At 35.5% G+C, this 22,857-nt stretch overlaps 1 protein-coding gene across 14 annotated transcripts in view; it reads right to left on the bottom strand.

Moving 5' to 3' along the window:
- Nucleotides 1-6,487: 6,487 nt before the first annotated feature.
- Nucleotides 6,488-22,857, bottom strand: part of PPIP5K2 (diphosphoinositol pentakisphosphate kinase 2) — a 66,891-nt gene continuing 50,521 nt past the window's right edge. For 2 of the 14 annotated variants that reach the window (XM_037032037.1, XM_037032038.1), the window contains exons 25-32: nucleotides 21,826-21,942; nucleotides 20,989-21,162; nucleotides 19,647-19,719; nucleotides 17,972-18,091; nucleotides 17,016-17,078; nucleotides 13,527-13,667; nucleotides 9,788-9,913; nucleotides 6,488-8,090 (exon numbers count right to left, since the gene is read on the bottom strand). In XM_037032037.1, coding sequence (XP_036887932.1) covers nucleotides 7,978-8,090; nucleotides 9,788-9,913; nucleotides 13,527-13,667; nucleotides 17,016-17,078; nucleotides 17,972-18,091; nucleotides 19,647-19,719; nucleotides 20,989-21,162; nucleotides 21,826-21,942 — 927 coding nt within the window. In that variant the 3' untranslated portion in view covers nucleotides 6,488-7,977. The remainder of the gene's footprint in view (nucleotides 8,091-9,787; nucleotides 9,914-13,526; nucleotides 13,668-17,015; nucleotides 17,079-17,971; nucleotides 18,092-19,646; nucleotides 19,720-20,988; nucleotides 21,163-21,825; nucleotides 21,943-22,857) is intronic. The other 12 variants (XM_037032046.1, XM_037032048.1, XM_037032039.1 and 9 more) reach the window with 11 other exon arrangements.

Raw genomic sequence — 22,857 nt, 5'->3', positions numbered from 1 at the left:
TTCCTAGAAGTCAGAGGAAGAAGGGAAAGAAAAACAAGTTCATGCAAATTTTGAGTACATGTGGCCGGTGGATGGATGATAAGAGGTGGATGGATGTTAAGAGTAAAGTCTGGAGCACTGTAGTCTCCCAGACAGCCAGTAGCAAAACTCACATTCTTTAAACCTGGGTCTCCGTTCTCCCTGGGCCTCAATATGTCCTTTACAGCAGTGACTTTGATCTTTGCTGAAAAGGCTTTGAAAAGTGTAGAGCTAACCATTATAACCAGGCAGCTCAACATATATTTTTTAAAAGATTTATTTTTTGAGAGAGGGGGGAGGGGAGGAGGAAGGGAAAGAAACACCAACTGTGTGGTTGCCTCTCACATGGACCCCACTGGGGGCCTAGCCTGCAATCCAGGCACATGTCCTGACTGGGAATCCAGCCAGCAACCCTTTGGTTCATATCCTGCGCTCAGTCCACTGAGCTACACCAGCTAGGGCTCAATAAACATTTTTACATGCACAAATTTTATTGCCAAGCATGGAATTAATGCATCTATCTATTCAGGGCTAAGCTCCTGCCCAGCCTGTGTAAGAGCATACGGTGGCACTTCAGTGACATGACTCCAAGCTGGACACTTACCATTTCTTACAGGGCTTCTGAAATGACTCCATGCTTCCCTTGAGCTGTGACTTATTCTATTTTCACATTTTTAATATTGGCTGCATTTCTCACAGGTGGAGCAGACTCTATTCTCTTCTAATATGAGTACTATTGTGTGGCTTATTCTCTGTGGCTTTCCCATCTGTCCCAGTGGGAGGTAGGTATGACATATAAGACTTTCAAAAATATTTCTAATTGACCAATGATGAATCAGTTATACAAAATTGTGGTGTGTTATAACATTTAGAACTCCTAGGTCTCATTTTATTGTCACCAATTTGAGCCAAGCATGATAGGACAAATTAGCATTTCTATGTGCAGTGAAAGAGACAATTTTTACTCATTTGGCTTCCAATTTCTTCACATCAGCAACTACATTTTTTGACAATGGTAGAGCCTATGTTATTTTCTCTGCCCCACCACTCCTCCTTCTTTCCTTCCATCTACCTTTATCACTGCTATTGACTAGCTTGAGAAAAACCCATTCTTTTTAAAGATTTTACTTATTTTCAGAGACAGGGTAAGAGGGAGAGGGAGAGAGACATTGATGTGAGAAACACTGGCTTGCCTCTTGCACTCCCCCAACTGGGGACCTGGGCTGCAACCCAGGAATCTGCCCTGACCAGGAACTGAAACAGAGACCTTTGGTTCACAGGCCAGTACTCAATCAACTGAGCCACAGCAGCCAGGGCAAAAAAAATCTAGTTTTTCAGAAGGCACATTGGTTATTTTCTTTAAAAAAAATCATCCTTCCATATAACAAGTACTGCTGAAGCACCTTACGTAGAAGAAATAGCCTACTTTCCTCATGGAGATACATACTTATAAGTGCTTTAAAATGGGTGTCTGAATTGTACATCCATTATTACAAAACTGTGCCATTCATACCACACACACTGTGAGGTGAGTGTGGTCAACAAGCCTAATTGTATTTTGTTAAATACTGTGGGGTTTTTTGTTGTTGTTGTTACCCTGCTTTAAGAATTACTGTACTGTCTTATTTTAAATATTCATTAAAAGGAAAAGGTAACATAATAATCTTGATTTTTTTTTTTGTTTGTCAAGATTGTTTCTAGGCAGGCTGTTCTGGTGGCAATGAAAGCAGCCATCAGAGAGTATTGGGAGCTGTCTAGAACATCCCTGACTGCAAAAAAATGTTGAAATATCATTGAAAACAGAGGCCTCGTTGCCATTTCAACTACATCCTATTACAACAAAAGAATACACATAATGCTTCCATTTTTTCTTCCCTATATAGTTGCCAAATTATCATTTCATTTGATACTGAGAACATTTTACTGTAGACAGAACTGGCATTATTAACTTCATTTAAAATATATAATTGTAAAAGACATGGGCTACTTCTTTTCCTCTTCCTCCTTGTTATAAAGATGTAATGTCCAGTTTGAAAATAAAGGAAAAATAATTTCCCAATAAAAAAATTAACTCCAAATAGCCCTGGCCAGGTGGCTCAGTTGGTTGTAGTGTTAAATTGCTGGTCAGGGCACATACCCAGGTTGAGGATTCAATTCCCAGTTGGGGCATGTATGGGAGGCAACCAACTGATGTTTCTCTCACGTGAATGTTTCTCTCCCTCCCTCTCTTTCTAAAATCAATGAACATATCCTTGGGCTAGGATAAAACAACTAACTGCAAATGTAAAACAAATATATATTTGTGGGGGAAACGTTGCCTGCAAGTCCCCCCGTCCACCACAGATGAAAATAAAACTACCAAGACATGATCTGCTTGGGGAGGAGAGGTAGTCAATCTCTCAAAGGAGAAGGACCAAGAGCCCCTTCCTCAATGGCATTTATTAGGTTCCTAACACAGGAATACAGGTAAAGCTCATCAATCAATGTCAGGCCCCAAGGATCAAACAGTAGATAACATTTCAAAAAAATCTGAGTCAGTGTCTGTCAGATAAGGGGGTTGCAGAAACTTAGGCAGACATACTCATTTCCTGCTTGGACACTTATCATATGAATGAAAGTACTCTTAGCAAAGCAGGCTTCACAGGACTTTGTGAACTCTTTCTTATGCCTGATTTTATCTGCCCATTCGAGTGCAGATAAACCAGGCAAAGGAGTGAGCAGTGAGACACACTGCTTAGGCTAGGGCCTCTGTGACCGGAATTAGAGCCTGAAAGCACCAATTGGAAACAATTTCAGGGTCCAGGTGCCGGGAGAGGCTCCCAGGCTCAGAGAGTTTGTTGGAGAGACCCACAGGATCTTGGAGGGTGCACAAGCCCACACATCCGGGAACCTGCACCAGAAGGGCCCCATTTGCTTATGGGAAGCAGCAGAGGGGCCAAAATCCGAGCGAGACCAGAAAAAACGCTATTGCCCCTCTCTGACCCCGCCCCCACACACAGCATCACAATCCAGTGACTGGGTCGCCCCACCCTGGTGAACACCTAAGGCTCCACCCCTCATACGTAACAGGTACAAACAGACCAAAACATTATGGCTCAAGAACAGCTCAAAGCCTCAGAACCAATAATTCTAAGTTACCAAGAGATAGCCAACCTATCAGATGCACAGTTCAGTACACTGGTGATCAGGATGCTCACAGAACTGGTTGATTTTAGTCATAAATTAGAGGAACAAATGAAGGCTAAACTAATTGCAGTGAAGGGAAATGCACAGGAAACCAACAGTGATGGAAAGGAAACTGGGACTCAAATCAAGGGAGTGGACCAGAAGAAAGAAAAAAATGACCAAACAGAAAAGAAGGAAGAAGCAAGAATTCAAAAAAATGAGGAGAGGCTTAGGAACCTCTAGGACATCTTTAAACATTCCAACATCTGAATTATGGGGGTACCAGAAGGGGAAAAGGAATAGCCATGAGTGGAAAACTTATTTGAACAAATAATAAAGAAGAACTTTCCCAATCTGGCAAAGAAAACAGACTTCCAGGAAATCCAGGAAGCTCAGAGAGTCCCCAAAAAGTTGGAACCAAGAAGGAACACACCAAGACACATCATCATTACATTAGCCAAGATTAAAATGATGGAGAGAATCCCAGAAACAGCAAGAGATAAAGGGACAGTAACCTACAAAGGAGTTCCCATCAGACTGTCAGCGGACTTCTCAAGAGACCTTACAGGCAAGAAGGGGCTGGAAAGAAGTATTCCAGGTCATGAAATCCAAAGACCTACACCCAAGATTTATCCAGCAAAGCTTTCATTCGGAATAGAAGGGCAGATAAGTACTTCTCAGATAAGATAAAATTCAAGGAGTTCATCATCACCAAGGCCTTATTTATATGAAATGTTAAAGGGACTTATCTAAGAAAAAGAAGATAAAAAAGATGAACAGTGAAAGGACAGCAAACTCACAGTTATTAACCATACCTAAAACAAAAGCAAACTAAGAGAACAGCTAGATCAGGAGCAGAACCATAGAAATGGAGATCACATGGAGGGTTAGCAACAGGGGAGTGGGAGGAGGAGAAGGGGGGAGAGGGTACAGAGAATAAGTAGCATAGACGGTAGGTAGAAAATAGACAGGGGGGAGGGTAAGAATAGTATAGGAAATATAGAATCTAAAGAACTTGTGACACATGGACATAAACAAAAGGGGGGATGGTAGGGGAGGGGTGTGCAGGGTGGAGGGGAATGAAGGGGGGGAAATAGGACAACTGTAATGGCATAATTAATAAAATATATTAAAAAATAAAATAAAATATCTAAACAAAATAAAATACCTAAAAAATACCTGACATAAATACTATAAGCAATAAAAGTATGGATAAAGATGTTATCAGGCAATGCATACTAAAATAAAACATAAGTCATAATCTTAATGTCTGACATTTTAAAAATCAGGGCAAATGCATCCAAGAGACAAAATAAAATGATACTGTTATAATGATAAAGGTAAAACCCACAATGCAAATATAACAGTTGTGAATTCATATGCATCAGAAAACACATTCACATACTATGGAGAAAAAAGGCAAAGTGAAAACCACAGTGAAAGGAGATACTGAAAAAAATCTGTAAGTGGAAAGTTTAACTCTCTCAACTTGAAGAAAAGGTCATAAAAAGCTATATATTTAATCAAGATGTAATGTATATAATATAAAAAAAAGTTTTCTTATAGTCCTTCATTTTGTAAAAATAGAGACTAGTTCTTCCACAAAAGTTTGACCCACATCAGGGAAACTTGCAGAAGTTTGGTAGCCATGGTTCTGTACAAAGAGAGAGCTACTTCTACTTGGACTCCTTTTCACAAGTGACTCTTGCAGAAAGAGTGTAAGGACTGTTCCCGTGGGCAGGAGCGCTGCTGTTTGCGGTGGCTCCAGGTACAGGGTAGGAGAATTAGAGAGGGACTGGAGAGAACTGGTTGGTGGGCTGTCGCAGAAGCAACCCCAATCTAAGAACAATCCAGGCAGTCCACCCTGTCTAGATAAGAAGGCGAGGAAGAGATGACATAAAATTAACGAACACTGTATGTAAGCAAACTTTGACGAACACACAAGGGAAGACCAAGAATGTTACAACAAAGTATGAACACAAGACAAAAAAATAAAGTCTTAGCTCAAACTGGCATGGAACTAGGTTAGAGTGGACACAGATCAAAGTCAGCAGAACCTGGAGGGAATTTTGAGTGACTTTTCCATTGTCTAAAGAGTTTTAATTAGATATTTCTCAAAAAACTGGATTGAGTGCGGGCCTGCGAACCTCACGATCGCAGTTCAATTCCCAGTCAGGGCACATGCCTGGGTTGCAGGCCAGTTCTCAGCAGGGACTCACGAGAGGCAACCATGCATTGATGTTTCTCTCCCTCTCTCCTTCCCTTCCCCTCTAAAGATAAAGAAAATCTTTAAAAAAACTATTAAAAAAAGCATACATTTAATTTTTCACTTAAAACGGCCACCTAGGCCCTTACGTTCTATGTGTGTACTGAGCACACAGCCACGTGGTCTCTCAGCTCTCTACTCTCTCCTTTCAGCCTTCACTTCCTGCTCAAAGGAAACTTGAGGAAGAATGTTCAGCACACTTTTCTCCTTAAGCCAAGACTGGTATAACACCTCCAAAACACTTGGCAGTAAGTGAGAATGGGGTATGAGAACTCATTAGAACCAGGGCAAAAGAATCTGCTGGCAGACTTCAAGGCCAAAGTTAGGTCCGAGTTCAGGAACAGGGTTTTTTAAGAGTGAAAAGACTGAATAATGCACTGTGAAGACTAACACCCCAGAATAACTGGACAGTTCTTCAAGCTAGGCTACTCTCTTCTCTTTGCTGCTTGAAGGATTGATTAGCTGCAGAAATATCTTCTAATATCTAAAAACAAACAAATAATAAAGAAACAAAACCATGCCTTCCAGGGATAGAATCAAATGAGATGCTGGATGCTCCAGTAAAACGCCCACTAAATAGTGATAACTATAATTTCTTGCTCTAATATTGAAGAATTTTTGTTTTGGAAAATGATTCTAATATTTTTACAAATAAAAATGTCCAGTCTACAAAGCAATATGACTGAGTTTGGTAACTACAGTAAAATCATAGCTCTTATATAACCATGGAAAAAGTGATTTCTACGGAAGTTTCTAGAAAATTAACATATTGTGATATATAGAGCCAATAATAAGGAATTTTATTTGATATGCAAGATAAACACTGATTAATATTTAAATAATTTCCCTCATTTTTTCTACTTTGAAAGCTAAAAGGAGAAAGAGATAAAGAATTATTTAGAAATAAATAAAAATTTGTCATTTAAGTCACTCGGTGATTCTGGAAATAAAATATTTTAATTCAGTTCCACTTAAAAAATACAAGTAGTTTCCTTACCCCCACTACGAGCACATTAGCCACTTTTTCACATACAAAAAGCTTAGGTACATTCAACTGTTTATAAGACAGGTCCCCACATAATACATTTACATTCACGTGAAGAATACGGACTTACATAATTGTATATATTCGTGACTTTCACATCTGGTACCTTTTAAAACTAACATGTAATATGACTATTTTCTAAAAGTCAGTTCATATATGCTGATTTAAGGTTAGGAGAGTCTCTTCTGAAGAATTTTAATAGTTGTATTCACATGAGAATTCAATCATTTTTTTAACAATAAGCTTCACGCTAAAGCTTTAGCAATATAAGTTACCTGACTGGCAATGCATGGGTTTCTTACCAGGTTGTACTGTTTGGTTTACAGTTTAAGTCATTTCAAGTTGTAAATAATCAACTATTTGTGCAGAGGTAAAAAAGCACCAAAGGTAATATTTTTTCACATCATACATGAAATCACAACAGAATGATCTCAATTTCCCTTTGAAATCTAATCATGTGAAAAAAGCATTTATTCGAATGGTCAATATTTAAGCTTTCTTAGTGAGATCAAGTGATACACCGGACACAAAAAGGGAAAACAGGTGCTGTGGAATTCAGATATTCTTCTCACATTGACGATTTTTTTATTTTTGAACTTTTCCTTAAATCTAAAAAGAGCTCTGAAAATAAGTGTTACAGTTTACAAACTTGTCAATTATATCTCTTGAAAAGAAACTCTTAAGGATGTCTTTCTTGCCAATACATGAAGCAAAATTTTCCTGACAAACAAAAGAACATTATAGTAAGTAGATATATAATGAAAATATTTTCTACAAATTAATATATAAATTTATGTGCATAAAGCTGCAGATATCCCAGCTGTATATGCAATATTTTAGATAACACACAGTAAAAAAATTCAAAGCACAGACTGAAAAAACAACCCACAGACTGTAACTCCAGTTATTAAATATTGCAGCATACCTGTAGTTGTTAACAACTGCAGGAGAAATGTTTGTAACCTAAATGGTCAATGATATCACTTTGGAAATACACTTTTTAAAAGTCCCAAACATGTAATCTGGACCATCAAATTTTAACCAAAGCTAAAGATTTTTAAAGCCAAGATGCCATCATGATAATGAAATGTGTACAGAAGCCCTTTCTCGGATGCTTCACGGAGCAGTGTTACTGGTCCCACACTGGTACCGCCTAGCCGGGTGTTTACGTACCTTTCCTTTACCACAGGCACATGGTAAACATCGCAGTAAGAAGAACAGACCGCTATCACCATAAGTTTTGCTACTCATAAAATGCTAATAAACATTGTTTTAAACATTTCCAGATCATGACAAAAGTTTCTTACCTGAATATATACAAAGAACTCTCCAGAGGTCACATAGTTTTAAATGAATACAGAGAGATATAAGAAGAAACAAACTATATTGTTTTCACAGCTTTGAGCCAAGACTTACTACATGACTTTTTCTAATAAACATGTGATGTTTTTTAAGTATGAGGAGTTTTGGCTCCTGCTGGATTTCATTTCTTCTTCCCAGTGTTTTTTTTGTGTTCATGCATTTCCGTTTTGTTAGTTACACTCTTTCTCCGGGATGAGGTATTAGGAACAACTGCATTAGAGGGTCCACTGGTGGCTAAAAAAGAAAAGAAAAAGAAAAACTATTGCTTAGATTTTCACAAGCAACCCAAGTTTAAATAATACTGCTGAGCAATAAAATAATACTTTTTGTATTATAACTTAATGTAAATGAAACACTAAACATTTAACAGAGCACTTTTAACCTTTTACTTTTAGAGTTCAACTAATACAGAAAATCAACATCAATGGTATGCATTTACAAAACAAATTTCTCTTTTCACTCTACATTCTTCATGGGAAACTAATTTATTGCATCATTTTATTGCAATAAAATGCAATGTGTTAAGTTTTATTGCAACTTAACATATTTAAAACTGAACTCACCATTTTCCTGATCAACATCTTTTTTCTCCTATATCTCCTACCTCATCATTATCTAAAAAGCTAAAACGTCAGAAAACTAGAACATCTCTTGGCTTGGACTCATCCTTCTACATGCAAACCAACATCAAACCCTAATAGTTATAGAAAAGCAATTCTAAGCCGAGTGACACTTCTGTACAAGTGCATAAGCTCATGTCAGACCAGTCCTCCTGCACATAACAAGTCTTAGCCCTGGATAAAGTATGAAAGTGAACAAGGGTGGACATACACTGGAAAAAAATCAACACTTGAAAGAAGTAAACATTAAGAGATGGGTGTATACCATCCCCCTCCACCTTTTAAAAAAGGTTTTGGTCTACAAACAGGATCCACTATGCACCACTTGACATGGCTAAAACTCCCCATACAACACTGTCCCACCAGCATGAAGAACCAGAAGACCAGTGCCAGGACAAGTGCTGGAAACACAGGTGGGAAATCCGAGGGCCCCCAATTTTTGTATAAACTCTCATCAAATGTATGGCCCGAGCAGAGTAAACTCTAAGAATTTGAGCTAAGGCCAAAAGAAGTGAAGTGACAGTGGAATTGCCAACCACTTCAAGGGACACAGTTTTGCAATCTGAGTTCAAGGTTAATGCTTTGCTTAAAAAAAACAACAACAAAGCAAAACAACCCAATATTTTTTTTGAGAAACATAACAGAAATAGGAGTCCAAGTTTTCTACAACATATCATTCATAATGTCTAGGATACAATCCAGAATCACTCAATATATGAAAAAAACAGGAAAACGTCTTTCTTTCTGACAATGGGTAAATTCATAGAAACTAATCTTGAGGTCAGCCAGATTAACAGATAAGCAACTTTAAAGCAACTAGTTTAACTATACTCAAGAATAAAGGAAAATATGCTTATAGTGAATAAAAATACAGAAAATCTCTGAAGAAAAACCATAAAGAAGAATCAAAAAGAATGTCTAAAACTAAAGAATAAATATCTGAAATAAAAATGAACTGGAGAGATTTAATGGTAGGATGGAAATGATAGGTAAAAGTGAACATCAACAAGGGTTATTACCCCCTCAAAAAAACCTTCATATAAAATGACTAAAGTGATGCCTAAGCTCAACAGAAAAGCAAAAGAAGGCAGTCCCTAAGTTAGCTTTGGGAAAAGAATGAATATGAAATATTTTATTAACAGATTTTGGGGGGCCAGAGAAGACAATTAACAGAAAAAATGCAAATATATCAATGGGACCTGGTAAGATTTTTAACCATTAGGATCAAATAACTTCCTAGACTGTAGTGCTGTTACTTAAAAATAGACTGCACAGTTTAAAAGCAAGATCACTGCTGTACAGAAGCCTAACCTGGCTTGCTGCTCCCTTTAGTGCTCTTTAAGGTGGCGGGTGGTGTCGGCAGGATCTTTGCAGGCGTGTATGTATTTAGAGACACTTTTCTTCTCATTACTGGACTGGAACGTGAAACTGTAGAAGCTGAAAAGAAAACAACAAACAAATGTGGTAATTCAGTAATTTCCTGCCAGTTCTATCTTTACATTTTAGAAAATTTCTTATGACAAATTTAGTGGCCCTGTGAATACACATAATATCAGGGGAAACAGGCAAGGCAAGGCTTTCAGGTAAGTTCAGCAAATCCATTCTTCCCGTAAAAAAGTTCTCTCGTTTACTCTTAGCCAAATATACATGTTCTGTCTATATTGTAAACAATAAACACTTTACTATTCTTCAAAGGACGCCACAATGAAGTGGCGTTTCTTACCACTTGAACGTCTTCTATAAAAATCTTCTATATTAGGGCAAGAAATTACAGTTACCACTATTTAGTGGGCGTTTTACTGAAGCACCCAGCTTCTCACTTGATTGTGGCTTCCTCTGAAGAAGGACCCAGTGACAGATGTAATTTTATCCTGCCCGGATAGGAACTCAGCTCCCTAAAGAAGGGCAGAGAGCTGAGAGCACAGTTTTATTACCTAGTAACAGCAGACAGAGTCCCAAATTGTTTTTCTCTCAAAAAGATCAAGTAGCCATTCGGGGATAGTTGTCCTATAGCATGATGGTCTAAATTAGCACATTTAAGAATAAAGTAACTATAAGTAACTAAATAAATCCAATGGTTTTCCTTTATTACCCAGCTAGATTTATCTTCATGCAACAGAATTTTAAAGATTTATTTTGTCTCTCTAATCAAGGTGGGAAGATTAAAAGGTGGGAAAAAGTAGAGATAATTCCTAAGTAGGAAATCCTTTGGAGAAAAGCAGGCCAGAGGTGGGGAGCTACTGGCATGAACTTGCAGGTTTGTAAAGAAAGGGAGGTGAGGAGATAAATTTTAAAAAGATTTGCCTATCACTCTGTATGGTGCCAGGTGGTTACTGGGATTTCAGGGGAACACTTTGTAAAGTACATGACTGTCTAACCAATACGCTGTACACCTAAAGCTAGTACAAAATAAGATTAAATGTAAACTGTAATTGAAAAATAAAACTAAAAAAAAAAGACTAATTTTTCATTTTTTTTGGAGAGGACCTGATATAATAAACAATGTGTCTCTAAAAATTAACATGTCTCTAAAATATGGGCCAATTATGATAAATGTGCCTTAGGTGGTTGATACCTAGTCCTACACTGAATATGATGAGTATAAATTCTACTGGCAGAAGCTCAAAGTAGTCACTAAAAGTGACAAGAAAGTCCCTAACCATCATATAAAGCACTACACCATCGCTTAGCATTTTTCTGCTTGCTTTTACCCTAACCGTGTTAACTGCCACCCCTAACTCACCCAGTTAGTGCTCCTACACCCTCCCCTCAGTCCCCACACTGTCAGTGCCCCATTATAGGCCACCTACTGGTGACTATGAAGTTAATTCTGTCCTAGGTGAGGAAAAAACGCTTTTGTAAGAAGAGGATTAATAATATTTTCCCCCTTGTAACTGCACAAAATCAATATAGTTCTATATTACGATGCTACTTCTCTGATAAGTTAGGGAAATAAGTATAAATAATATAAACACGGGGAGGGGCAAAAATAGGTTTATAGTTGTGAGTACATCAAAATTTATTCTTGTACTATCATTTATTAATTATTGTATTATTTTCCACATAAACAACTGTAAACCCGCTTTTGTCCCACCTTGTATATTATAAATACTAACTATTAATTCTGGAGTTACACTATAAAATAAAGGATTCAGATAACTTCTTTCATAATTGGCACTCTATTTTAATATTCAAAAAGAATTTAAAACTCCATAGACTTTTGAAGACCTGGGTTTTAGTCTTGCTCGATCACCAACCAGCTGATTTCCTCAGCAGTGTCATTCTGTTTTATCCTTTAAACAGTGAACTTTCCTCAAATGAAATGTTAAATAAATTGGAGCAAAGCAAATATTCTGGTTGAAGCAGCCCTGAAACACAAAATGCAGCATCTTTCTCTTTCTCTGAAACTTCTAAAAGCTCTTGGGAATTCAGCCTGAAGGCCAATAAACTACATTAGTTCTAAGGTCCACCCAATTTATTAAATACATTAACAATAATTTCTTTCTTATGTAGTGCCTTTAGTAAGTAATGGCATAAAATTTTAAGAGAGACAGATAGATTAGAATATAACTTATATCCGTGATATAGAGGAGAGCTTATTAGAACGCAGAAAGGAATTTAACATTCTTTATTTCATTAAAGCTCAACAGACACTCTGATTACTTGAATTCACTAACCACAGATATAAAACCATCATAAATTACCAGTGCTACACAATAAACTTTCAAAGATGATCTTTTTTATAAATATTCCAGCAAAATTCTCTTTAAAACAAACACAAGTTATTACTGCTGCTATAATCTTTAAATCATTCTCTGAAAATATTCTAAATTCAAAATAGCACTGATATCCACCAAAGTTCTTACATTCCATATGCACATTTTGAAATTAAACCCTACATAACAAAACCACTCTTCAAGTGAAATATTTTAGAACATTCAGACTAAGATACCTCTGTTTCAACTACTGATCCAAAGTTGACCCCTACAACTGAAGTAGAGGAAAAGGGAAACACCACTTTACTGCAGAAATACAGGGTGATAAATTCCATCACCATTTAGATAGAATGTGAACAGAATTCTCTCCAATAGCACACGTGGTGGCCAAGGAAAAGAAGGAGGATAACAGCAAGAGTGGCTTTCATTTCCAGACCTCCAGTTTTATTCTCTGGAGAAACATATTTACAGCATTCTCCTTACAAAAAGGAGAACAGTATACACAGAATATCTGTAACTTTTTTAAGATACGATTAGAACTCTCAAGGTTCTTAACTCTGAGCACAGCACTCTCTCCCAAAACTAATGCTTCCTACACTGAAAACTCCAATGTGCCAAAGAATCTCACGGAGCTGAAAATGACAACAGCCACCTGACTTCTTACACCTAAAAAGGTAGCCTTAACATTTCCCTCAGAATAGTATTACATGATGTTTAACTGTATTAGCAAAAAACTGTTTTCTCAAAAAACGAGTTTTGGAAAATCTGGGTACATAAGAAACTTAGCCTTTAAACTATATCTCTCTCACAGAGGGAGGAACTTACGTAGTCATAAGCCCCTATATATCACACACACAAACTAACTTCTTCAGAATATGTTCCAAAGAACACAACTTGAAAAAATGTCATAGTTTGCTCTCTTCAGTCAAAAGCTCTTCATGAGTCAGTGTGAGAACTTACCAGGTGGAGAGGTGATGGCATGTGTGCATGTGTGAGTTGATATAGACCGATATTTTACAATTTTCAAGGTCACTATAAGATGACATATAATGGAAATGTGAAAAAAAGACCATGGCTCTATAATGATGACCCTATGTTGCTGACTTCTATTGCTGGGTCTTAGATTTTGTTTTTCCTTTTTGTAAAAATAAGTTTTGAGAGGAGTCAGAAAAGGGGATACATTACATATTCCAAAAAAGAATTCCAAATAATGTGCCTTTTCTGCCCTAAAATTCAATTCACCACCACTACTTGAGTTTATGCTTTTATAATTCTTTTTACATTCCGATAATATCTACATCCCCCAAATTAAATAATAATAATAATTTTCCTACAAAGTTCAGGGGTCGTCTGTGGAACTTCACTTGATGGAGAAGCAATGGAAGCAAGAAATTCATCCACCTGCTTTAAAGACAGGGCATTGTGAAGAGTTTCTAGAGGACAAATAGATGGCACCATGGAATACAATTCAAAGCCTAGAAAACAAAAACAAACACAAAAACAGAAGTTGGATACTGAAGAAAATCCGTCATTAAAAAGGCAGCAGCAGACCACTGTTTAGAGCTGGGTATGTCAGGCTTTTTCAGTCTATCCCATGCAAACGCACATGGTCTCTAAAGTCATGACACCAGATGCTATGCAACACGTGGTTGGAACAAGATGTGACAAAGATTTCCTTTCAAATGTAATAATCACACAGTATGGCATGCACGGCTTCATTTTACATTTTCATAAAATCTAAAAATAATACTTAGAAGAAAAATTCCAGAGGGGCAAAACAGAAAAAAATAGAATTTTTCAGTTTTGTACTTTTCAAAATCAGGTCTATTTGATAGGTCAATAGCGGATGCCAGGTTGCTTAAAGGTAACTTGTCACTGAAAAACAATTAATACTTTTCTAGTCTTACCAGGACCAGTAATGTTCTCTAATGTGACCCCAGAGAACACTCATTCGTTTATGCTGAGATTAAAATTCCAAAATATATTTCACCTACCTTTACAGTATTGACAATAATTCTATTATTGGATACTGCTAGGTCAAGTAGAAAGTAATACAAAGTACATGTACATTTGTATACAATGGCACAGAAATACAAACCTTCAATGAAACAAACCATGCAGATATACATTAATACCATCAGCGAAACAGAAGCATCTAAATCGTTTTTTAAAAAAAACAAATAGGATATAGGTTATTTTGTTTTTATAAAAGTGGCTTTTAAAATTGCTTTCATATATAACCAAAATAACAAGTCTTTCTGCATCTACTCTTTCAAAAATGCAAATTAATTTTCTCCAAAAAAATACTTTTAATACTTAAAAATCTTATATAAAGTCTAATATTATTAATTAAAAAGTAAACATTAAACTCAAAAAGACTGTGAAACTGTCTGCTTCAATAGGTATGTGCTCGTTTTAACACTGACTGATATTTATCTAATTTTGAGAGGAAATATTGACTCGAGAACTAATTCTTAGTTAGAATAGGAAAACTTGGGCTAAAAGAGATTCTAATCTTCCTATGAAAGCAACCAAAGGACTTACAAGACTAATATGTTTGACTTTCAGGCGCAAACCAAAGCATGACGGAGCATGACCACATACCTAAAAAAAAAACCCAAGTTCAACACCATAATGGCAGCTAAAGCACCTAAATTAAGCACTAAAGAAATCAAATTTCCACATGTATTACATTTTTTAAGTACAAGATTCATGCAAATAAGCGCAAACCCTTTCTTTGCAATACACTAAAATTAACAATGTAGTTTTTAATTCTTTCCTTAGAATGTTTGCAAGTCTTCTATCACAATTACTTTCCTCATTTGCCTGTTAGACTTTATAACAGGGAAATAGCAATATAATCAAGTTCTTCCAGACTGCATTTTTCCCCATTTGTCTTCAGTAAGCATTTCCTTTAATGCACAATGAAAGGGTTAGCGCAGCAATTTAAAAAGCAACCCTGCTGTCATGTTTAGAAGCTATAAAAACATACCACTGAAGCCTAGAAATTCCACAGAAATGAACCACCACCTATAGAGGTGTAGGTGTTCTGCACAGGGACCCAGAAAATAAGGTAAAGCACTGTCAGAAGGTAACTTGTTTCACCACGTTCCTTGAACTAAAGATGAAGGCAGGAGTAAGTACATGATACATGTTAAGATGAAAATAACATGAAAGTTAGGGAAAATAAAAAGTGAAAGAGTCAAATGACAATTCATAGGACAGATAAGACAACACAATATAAAAAAAGTAAAAAAAAAACCAAAGAGATATTTCTAGAGTTGAGCGAAATATGTTTTATCTGCATTAAAGTCTCACGATGCATGGACTATCCACAACTCTTTAAAAACCTAAACAAAAGAAATATAAAATTATCCTACTTCTATTGAATCTAACAAAAGCGCTTTTTTTACTTTAAGTTAACACAGATTTCTCCCATATAAAACTTGAAACACTAGCTATAAACACGAGCATTCTGCACAAAAACTGTACTCGGTCATGAACCTGTAATGTCTCTTCTTAGAATTCTGGGACTTCTCTTTTTCTGGAGACTTCAGTTCCTATACATGCGGGTTCTTTAGAAGCTGCAGCTGTACCAAATAAGGACCTTTTTCTTCAAAAAGTAGCACTTAAACAGCTATAACGGAGGGAAAATACATTAAGCTTTAAGGCTAAATTTCCACCTGCTGAGGATGAGCCCCCACACCACCGTCGAGGAGAGTTAGTGCCCTGTCAGCTGAGGTGTGCCCCCACTGCTATTGCAGAGTCTGGAGGGGGAGAACGACTACAAACTCGTGCTCAATCCTTTAGCTTCATGGAAGTTTCTAAAAGATCTGACTTGAGTTTTTGAAAGACTTACTTGCATTCAAAAAGAAAAAAAGCTCCAGAAATAAAAATAATACCTTTATTCTGGATAACAGCAAAAACCTGTCTGTCTTCCTTTAAATTCTTTAATCCTGAATTATTTCATCAGTAAATACTCCCTCTTGCCCCACAAGAAGGGGCAGGCTCTATGTAAAAGGCTGTAAGAGTGCAACAATTCAGTCGATAGGTAATGGCCACAGAACACCTTCCAGTTTGGCCCCAATAACTCATTTTAACTGAATTGGCTTTCCAGATTTTTAGCTTAGTCTTCTTCCTATAAGAATTTCTCCAATTTTGAACAAAAACCTGAGGTACCAAAAGGAACTGGTTGCTTGACAGCAGCACAGCGCAGTGCTACGTGAAGACAAAGTGCATGCTGGATGAAATTTTCAGTGTGCCAGACCAAACTGAGTTTTGCTTTAGACAAAGAGCCAGGGACAAATGGTGCTATACAGTGAAATTGGCGTCCCCTGGCTCCCCAGAACTTTTCAAAGACACATCTTATTTGGCTATTTGATGAGTGTGGCTCTACATTTCTGTTAAATAACTCAATAAACAACCATATAATCAGAAAAGAAACTAAGAACAAACAAACAAAGAAAACCCCATTAAAATTATTATGAATAAAGAAAATAATGAATACTAGTTTTTTTCTTAATTTGTATAGACTGATCACTTCATAAATTAAAATAAATTTTCAGGTGCTGATTTAGTATTAAAACTCATGATAACTTGTGTTCATTTAAAAATTTGATGACTAGTGTGATTATGTAAATTATAGCTGAAAAAGGGAGTTAGACAGTATCAGTAATTTGAGAGAATTATAAATTGGAATTGTATGTCAATTGAAATTAAGGATTGAGAAATGAATGATACTGTATACCCCAAATTTTGAAATAAAAGAAAAATAAAAAAGGATGAAGCGGGGGAGTATCTTTTAAAATAAAAGCAAAACGTACCATTGGTTGGGTGTCGAGCAAATGAGATAGAAAACCTTTTAACAGCAGAACCGCGTGTGGCGTCTGAGAAAGAGAAAAACAGGTACCTGAAATTCATAACAGCTACCAAAAGAAGGACACTTAAAAAAAGGGGGAAAACAAATATATAAGGACGTTAGTATTAAGTGACATGCAGAAGGAACAATGAGAGAGGTAATAAGCCAAATACTAGTTAAAAGAAGTAAAATGGCTTGACGATAGAGGCAAAGTATTTAATGAAAAATACAAAAGAAAGAAAAAAGCAGGATGAGTGGGTAATTCTGATAAATCCATGTTTTACTGACTAAAATAAATTTGTGGGTACATGAGAAAATATTTTAAATAAAGCTAATCCTGAAAAGGCTAACAAACATTCCTATTTATAAAAGGGACACGCTTATAAGAGCTCATGTAATTAAAAAATAAAATTAAAAAAATTCGAAATGCCAAAACTTAAGGTATATTAATAGTAGTGAGAGGAGCTGCTTCAAATAGGGGCCCTGAAACAGTCTCATCCTATTTGAGACTATTTTTACAAATACTGCCAAAATCATGCTCTCTTCTATTTATTATATCAATGTCAATAAGTAAAATAAGAATTAGCAGTGAACAAAATTTAGAAGATCAGAGAAAGATTTACTGCTTATAATACGGCTTATCGGTTACCTAAAAGAGTAATACACATGAGACGGTTCTGAATTTCACAGTCAACGAACCACTCGCTGAACAGGTACTGCAAGTCTAACTACAATGCACTGTTTGATGAAACATGGATCTGAACTGTGGGTAACAGACAGCATTCACAGTCGTTTGGGCAAAGGGTGCTAGGATTCCACTGGATTCAGTCAGCGGCTTTAGGCTTGCCTTTGTTAAATATTGTATCCCTGTGGGTGTATGCGTGGGTGTGGGTATGAATCTGTGTGCATGTGTGCACATACCATCTATGCAGCCAGAAGAGGTCAGCTTTTTACGATGAGTACGAGCATAATCCTGTAGGTTAGGTGCGCTTGAAGAACCCCCGAGCACCGAGGTGCTAAACAGGCCCGCACAGTGTGACCCTGATGGGAGTTAGAGAAAATACATACAACAACGGGTGTTCTTCCATTCACATTGGGAATTCATGCAGCATGCAATAACATGGCTCTTACCACGCAGATTTGGCTGTGCCTTGAACAGGCTTACAATCGCTTGTAATGTCAATTTTATTCCTATTAGCCACTACTATTTATCATATGTACAAATGAGGGGAGGTATTTAACTCTGGACAACATTTTGTCTTTGAGGAAAATAATATGCCCATATAATAATTAGGTTTATACATATTAAAAGTATTAAAAACATGACCATAAAAGTAATGTAGCATGATAAGGGAGTCTGTCAATCATTTACATGAACAGGCCATAAGAAAAAAATCTCACCTAACACATATTAAATCAATGTTTTTGGATGTATGTCTTTAAATAATCTTTGCTAATGCTCCTGAATTTAAAATTAGTATTTGTTATGAAATAACACAAATGAAAGCTTACTTATTTGAGAGAAGACCAGGTGAAAACAATTCCTTTTAGGTCATCCAGGCCTAAATCAGTTTAAACTCCAATACTTAAATGACTTAGATATTAATAAGACCCCAATGAAATACATTATTAGTAAGTAAAATAGAGTAAAAACTAATAATTTGTAGTAAAAGTCTTCATACCCAAGCAAAACTTTCACTGGATATGGATTAAATAATTTCTAATACATTATAATACATAAAGGAATAAGATATATATATATGTATATATATACACACATATATACATATATATATTTCTGACAAGGTACTATGGGAACATTAAAACTATCAACATTAGCTGTATGTAATTAATTAAAGATCTTCAAGTAGGTAGGCATCAACAGACAGTTCATATATTTAGTATAGAGATCACAGTACAAACATAGTTAAAAAAATTATTTATGCTTTTATTAAGCCTATTTAGACAACTATTTACAGAAAATAATATGGCATAACCTCATATAGTTTGACAACAATGAGCTTAAAACCAAATAAGTTTTTTTCAATGCTGCTTTGCTTGAGTGCCAGCAAAAACCAATTGTGTTCTACAGGTCAATGAGTAACACTGCCACTATGCATGAGTTTTGCTTTGGTTTTCCAAAACAGATAATCAAAAGGAAAATTAGTAATCCCAGATAAGCTCTGAAACACTCCCCATTTAATTTTTTTTCATTCAGAAAAGGTTCTTTTTTTGTATGTAATAGCGTATTTTCACCTTTATCAACTGGACAACATAAGGTTCCTTCCTAAATTGAAAAATATTGGGATTTTTAACTTACAAAATACAAGATTAAAAATTAACACTGGCAATTAGACTAAGTAGTTTATACTGTGAGCATTCAAAAGGGTTATAAAACAAAATCAAAGGTTATTTCTCACTCATGTAATCAAAATGTTGTATATCCTGAGTTGTACAACTTGACATTTCTGAATTAGAATACGTTAAATAAAAACTAAAGCATAGCATATGGTCATGCTTTCACCACTGAAGGGTTTTACTTGTGTGCAAAATTGTGAGTATAAGGCCTGGAACTCAAATTTTTCAGATCACGTACCTACAGTAGGGTTCTGCTTCTGTTCCACAAGAGTTCTTGGTGTTCGCAGGTAATTAGCATTTTCAGATACAACCTGCATAAGGAGAGCAGAAGAAATGAGGTAAAACAGTAAAATAAATTTAAAAGTCCATATTTCATTTGCAGCCTGTTCCAGACAGACAAAGGTTAATAAGCTGTATGATAAATATTAGTAGAAATACATAAAACATGAAAGATCATGCAAGATCCCCTTCTGAAGGGAGTCCATTTCATATGAGGTCCTTGCAATGAAGTGGTGCGAAGCAGGCATTCAAGAATGAAATAGCACGTATGAAGCAAGACAGATGAAAAGAAACAATTAATAGATTGATATAATTTCACTCTCTCTTAAAAGAAGCCAAATGCCCACTCTTAAACAGCTCCTGTATTTGAAGGGGGAAAAAACAATCACATACAAAAGAAAAGACAGACAGACTGTTCAGGTCACCATACAATTACTGATCCATGCACGGGCTTATCAGAGTAACCTTTAAATATTCACAGCCTTAATGGATACCATAATCCCTTTTCCTATCATCCAAAGCATTATATTTCCAAAAGGAAATTGCTGAAATTCTCAGAAAAGTCATGTGTAACAGCAGACCTTTCATTTTAAGTAAACAAACAAAAAATGACAAAAAACAACTTTCAGTTTCCAAATGTCATCACAGAAAGTCCTTCTGAAGTCATTTTTTCTGACCCATATTGTTGATGGGTAGATACACAATGCCCCCTCTTATCTTAAAAAGAATATTAAAAGGACTAAAAAAAAAGCAATGCATGTATCCCTCCATTCGATACTTTCAGATCATGGAGTAATAAGGGAGAGAATGATCAGTATTAGATGCATCCTGCTAATTAACAGAGAGCCTCATAAATTCTGGTAATTAAAAAAGTATTCACATTCTCAGCAAATTCCGAGTGAAATCTGATTTTTCAATTATGGGGGGAAAGCTTTTTTTCTTACCACTGAAGTACATAATATTGATTCTGAATGTTTTAAAGGGTAATTACATCAAAGAAAGATTTATTTTATGAAATTACTAACAAACTAAAGTACCTACAGTATAAATTTATTAATTTTTAAATCATGGATATTTAAAACCCTTGCAGTAAAAATGATAAACACATGCATTGTAAGTGATTTCTTTCCCTCAAATATTGTTAGATACTATAAGCAGTTTTAAATAAACTCAAAATAAAAAAAAAAAACAGAAGGATTTACTCTGATGTAAAATATAAGGGATTAGATGTCCTCAAAGATAGCTGTTTGTTGCTCTGAATGCAGGGAGGAAAAATGTTTAATGAAGTAAAGTTTAAAAACCTGTTGCCATGAGCCAAAAATACTGGATGTGAAAGCCAATGATTTGGGGGAGACAGGGGAAGAAGTGATTTGTTCCCCTGATCTGCGTCTTCGACGCCCAGTACCCACACCACTGGTATAATGCAGCCAGGTACCAGTACCCTCTGGGCTAGACACACTCAGGGGGCTCTCTTCCTGGAAGTGAGAAAGGGGGCAAAAAAAAGAAAAAAAAAAGCAGAGCATGCAAAGTTAGATACAACAGAGCCAATGATCAGAAAGAAAAAAAAATACAGTTTGTTTGCTTTTGCTTATCAATTTTTAAAAAACTATTAAAGAGTAATTTGGGAGCCAAATATTTCAATATTTGAGAAACTGACAGGAATGACATAAATCTAATTGTACATGATAACAATTATAATAATTACCTTACTGTCTTAGATATACAAAATATATTGCTTAATAGTTGTCCTTTCCCTCTTAAAATTGAAGAGATTTTAATAAATTTTTTATCTTAGTAAACTTCAAAATAGAAAGGAATTCTTTATTTTAGATATTCAAGAAGTTCTATGCTACATTGGATACAGTTTTCAACCCAAAGCATAAAAGAATCATGAAGGGCGAAAAGAGATTTCAATGTATATCACGTAGAAAAGAAAATCTGTCTGCTAGACACTACAAAAAAAAAAAAAAAACATACAATGGAGTTGAATGGTACGTCTTTACACTTTCAAACTATCTGTTTACACCTTCCACAGATTATTGATAGAGTCCGGTAGAAAAACATGCAGCAAACATCCTCATTTTACATGTTTGCATGTTCAGGTTTCAGACAGTGAGGACAGAGTAAAATCTACTTGCACAAAATGAAGAGAATAGTCTTTTTCTCTGTGTGTCTTTTGGAAGTACAGACTTCTGATATCCATGGAGATGGCAGACGCTGGAAAGAGTCTTCAAGGTTTTACTTGAATAATTTACCTTATGGAAGTAAAAGTTTAGCATGGCATAGAAATAATCTCTTGAAAGCAACTTTTTAAGTATTGATGAGAAAAAAGTTTATAAATGTGTTCTATGTTTTAAGAGTTAACTAAGGGCAGTGATTTTGTTGAAGATTTTAAAAATACGTATTAGTTGCAAAATGATGACTATATCAGTGTTACAGGCTTTTTGCGGAGTGCAGGAGAAGATTTAATGGTGAAATTCTGAACAATCTGATTAACTGCAGATTGCTTTGTTCAACATCATCAAAATCACTGCTCTCATATAAATGGTAATTTAGTTTATTTTCTAAAATTAAAAAACCTAAACATAACCCCAGGCTTCATAGTTTTTAAGCTATAATAGAACTAATAATCCATATTTTACAATTTTAATCATCCTCTATTATAATTAACATAAAATATTACATTAGTGGAAACCCTAACCAGCATACAATTTCCATTTTAAAATTGCAACAATCTATTATATTCATGGATATTTCTTTTATTAATAATTGTCACATTAGGGCACAAATATTTAAAACTGAAGAATCACAAAGCATTTATGTTTGAATAATTTGGGGCTATAGAAATGCACATAATTCCTTTTGTTGTTTCTATTTTTACCAACTATTAGGTAATGTTATACTCTTAAGACTTGGTATATTTAATTAGCAACAAAAATATTTTCTAATTTAGGAGTTGATGGTTCTTTTGTTTTAAATTCTTGCTTTATACTTTTACTCAAGCATTTAGAAAACATTTGTAACCACTGATCTAATAAGTTCTTGGCAAATTATCTCACAAAGAATATAAATAATACAAACTAGAGGTATTTAAAGTATAAAATGTACATAAATATTAAAGATTTACTTATTTAACAAGTTTCATTCCAACTATTCAATTTTCATTTTAA

This window comes from Sturnira hondurensis, unplaced genomic scaffold (genome assembly GCF_014824575.4).
Source record: "Sturnira hondurensis isolate 20B ecotype Veracruz unplaced genomic scaffold, ASM1482457v3 Scaffold0021354, whole genome shotgun sequence".
In the NCBI taxonomy this organism is placed as follows: domain Eukaryota; kingdom Metazoa; phylum Chordata; class Mammalia; order Chiroptera; family Phyllostomidae; genus Sturnira; species Sturnira hondurensis.
This window is presented reverse-complemented; position numbering and strand designations above follow the sequence as displayed.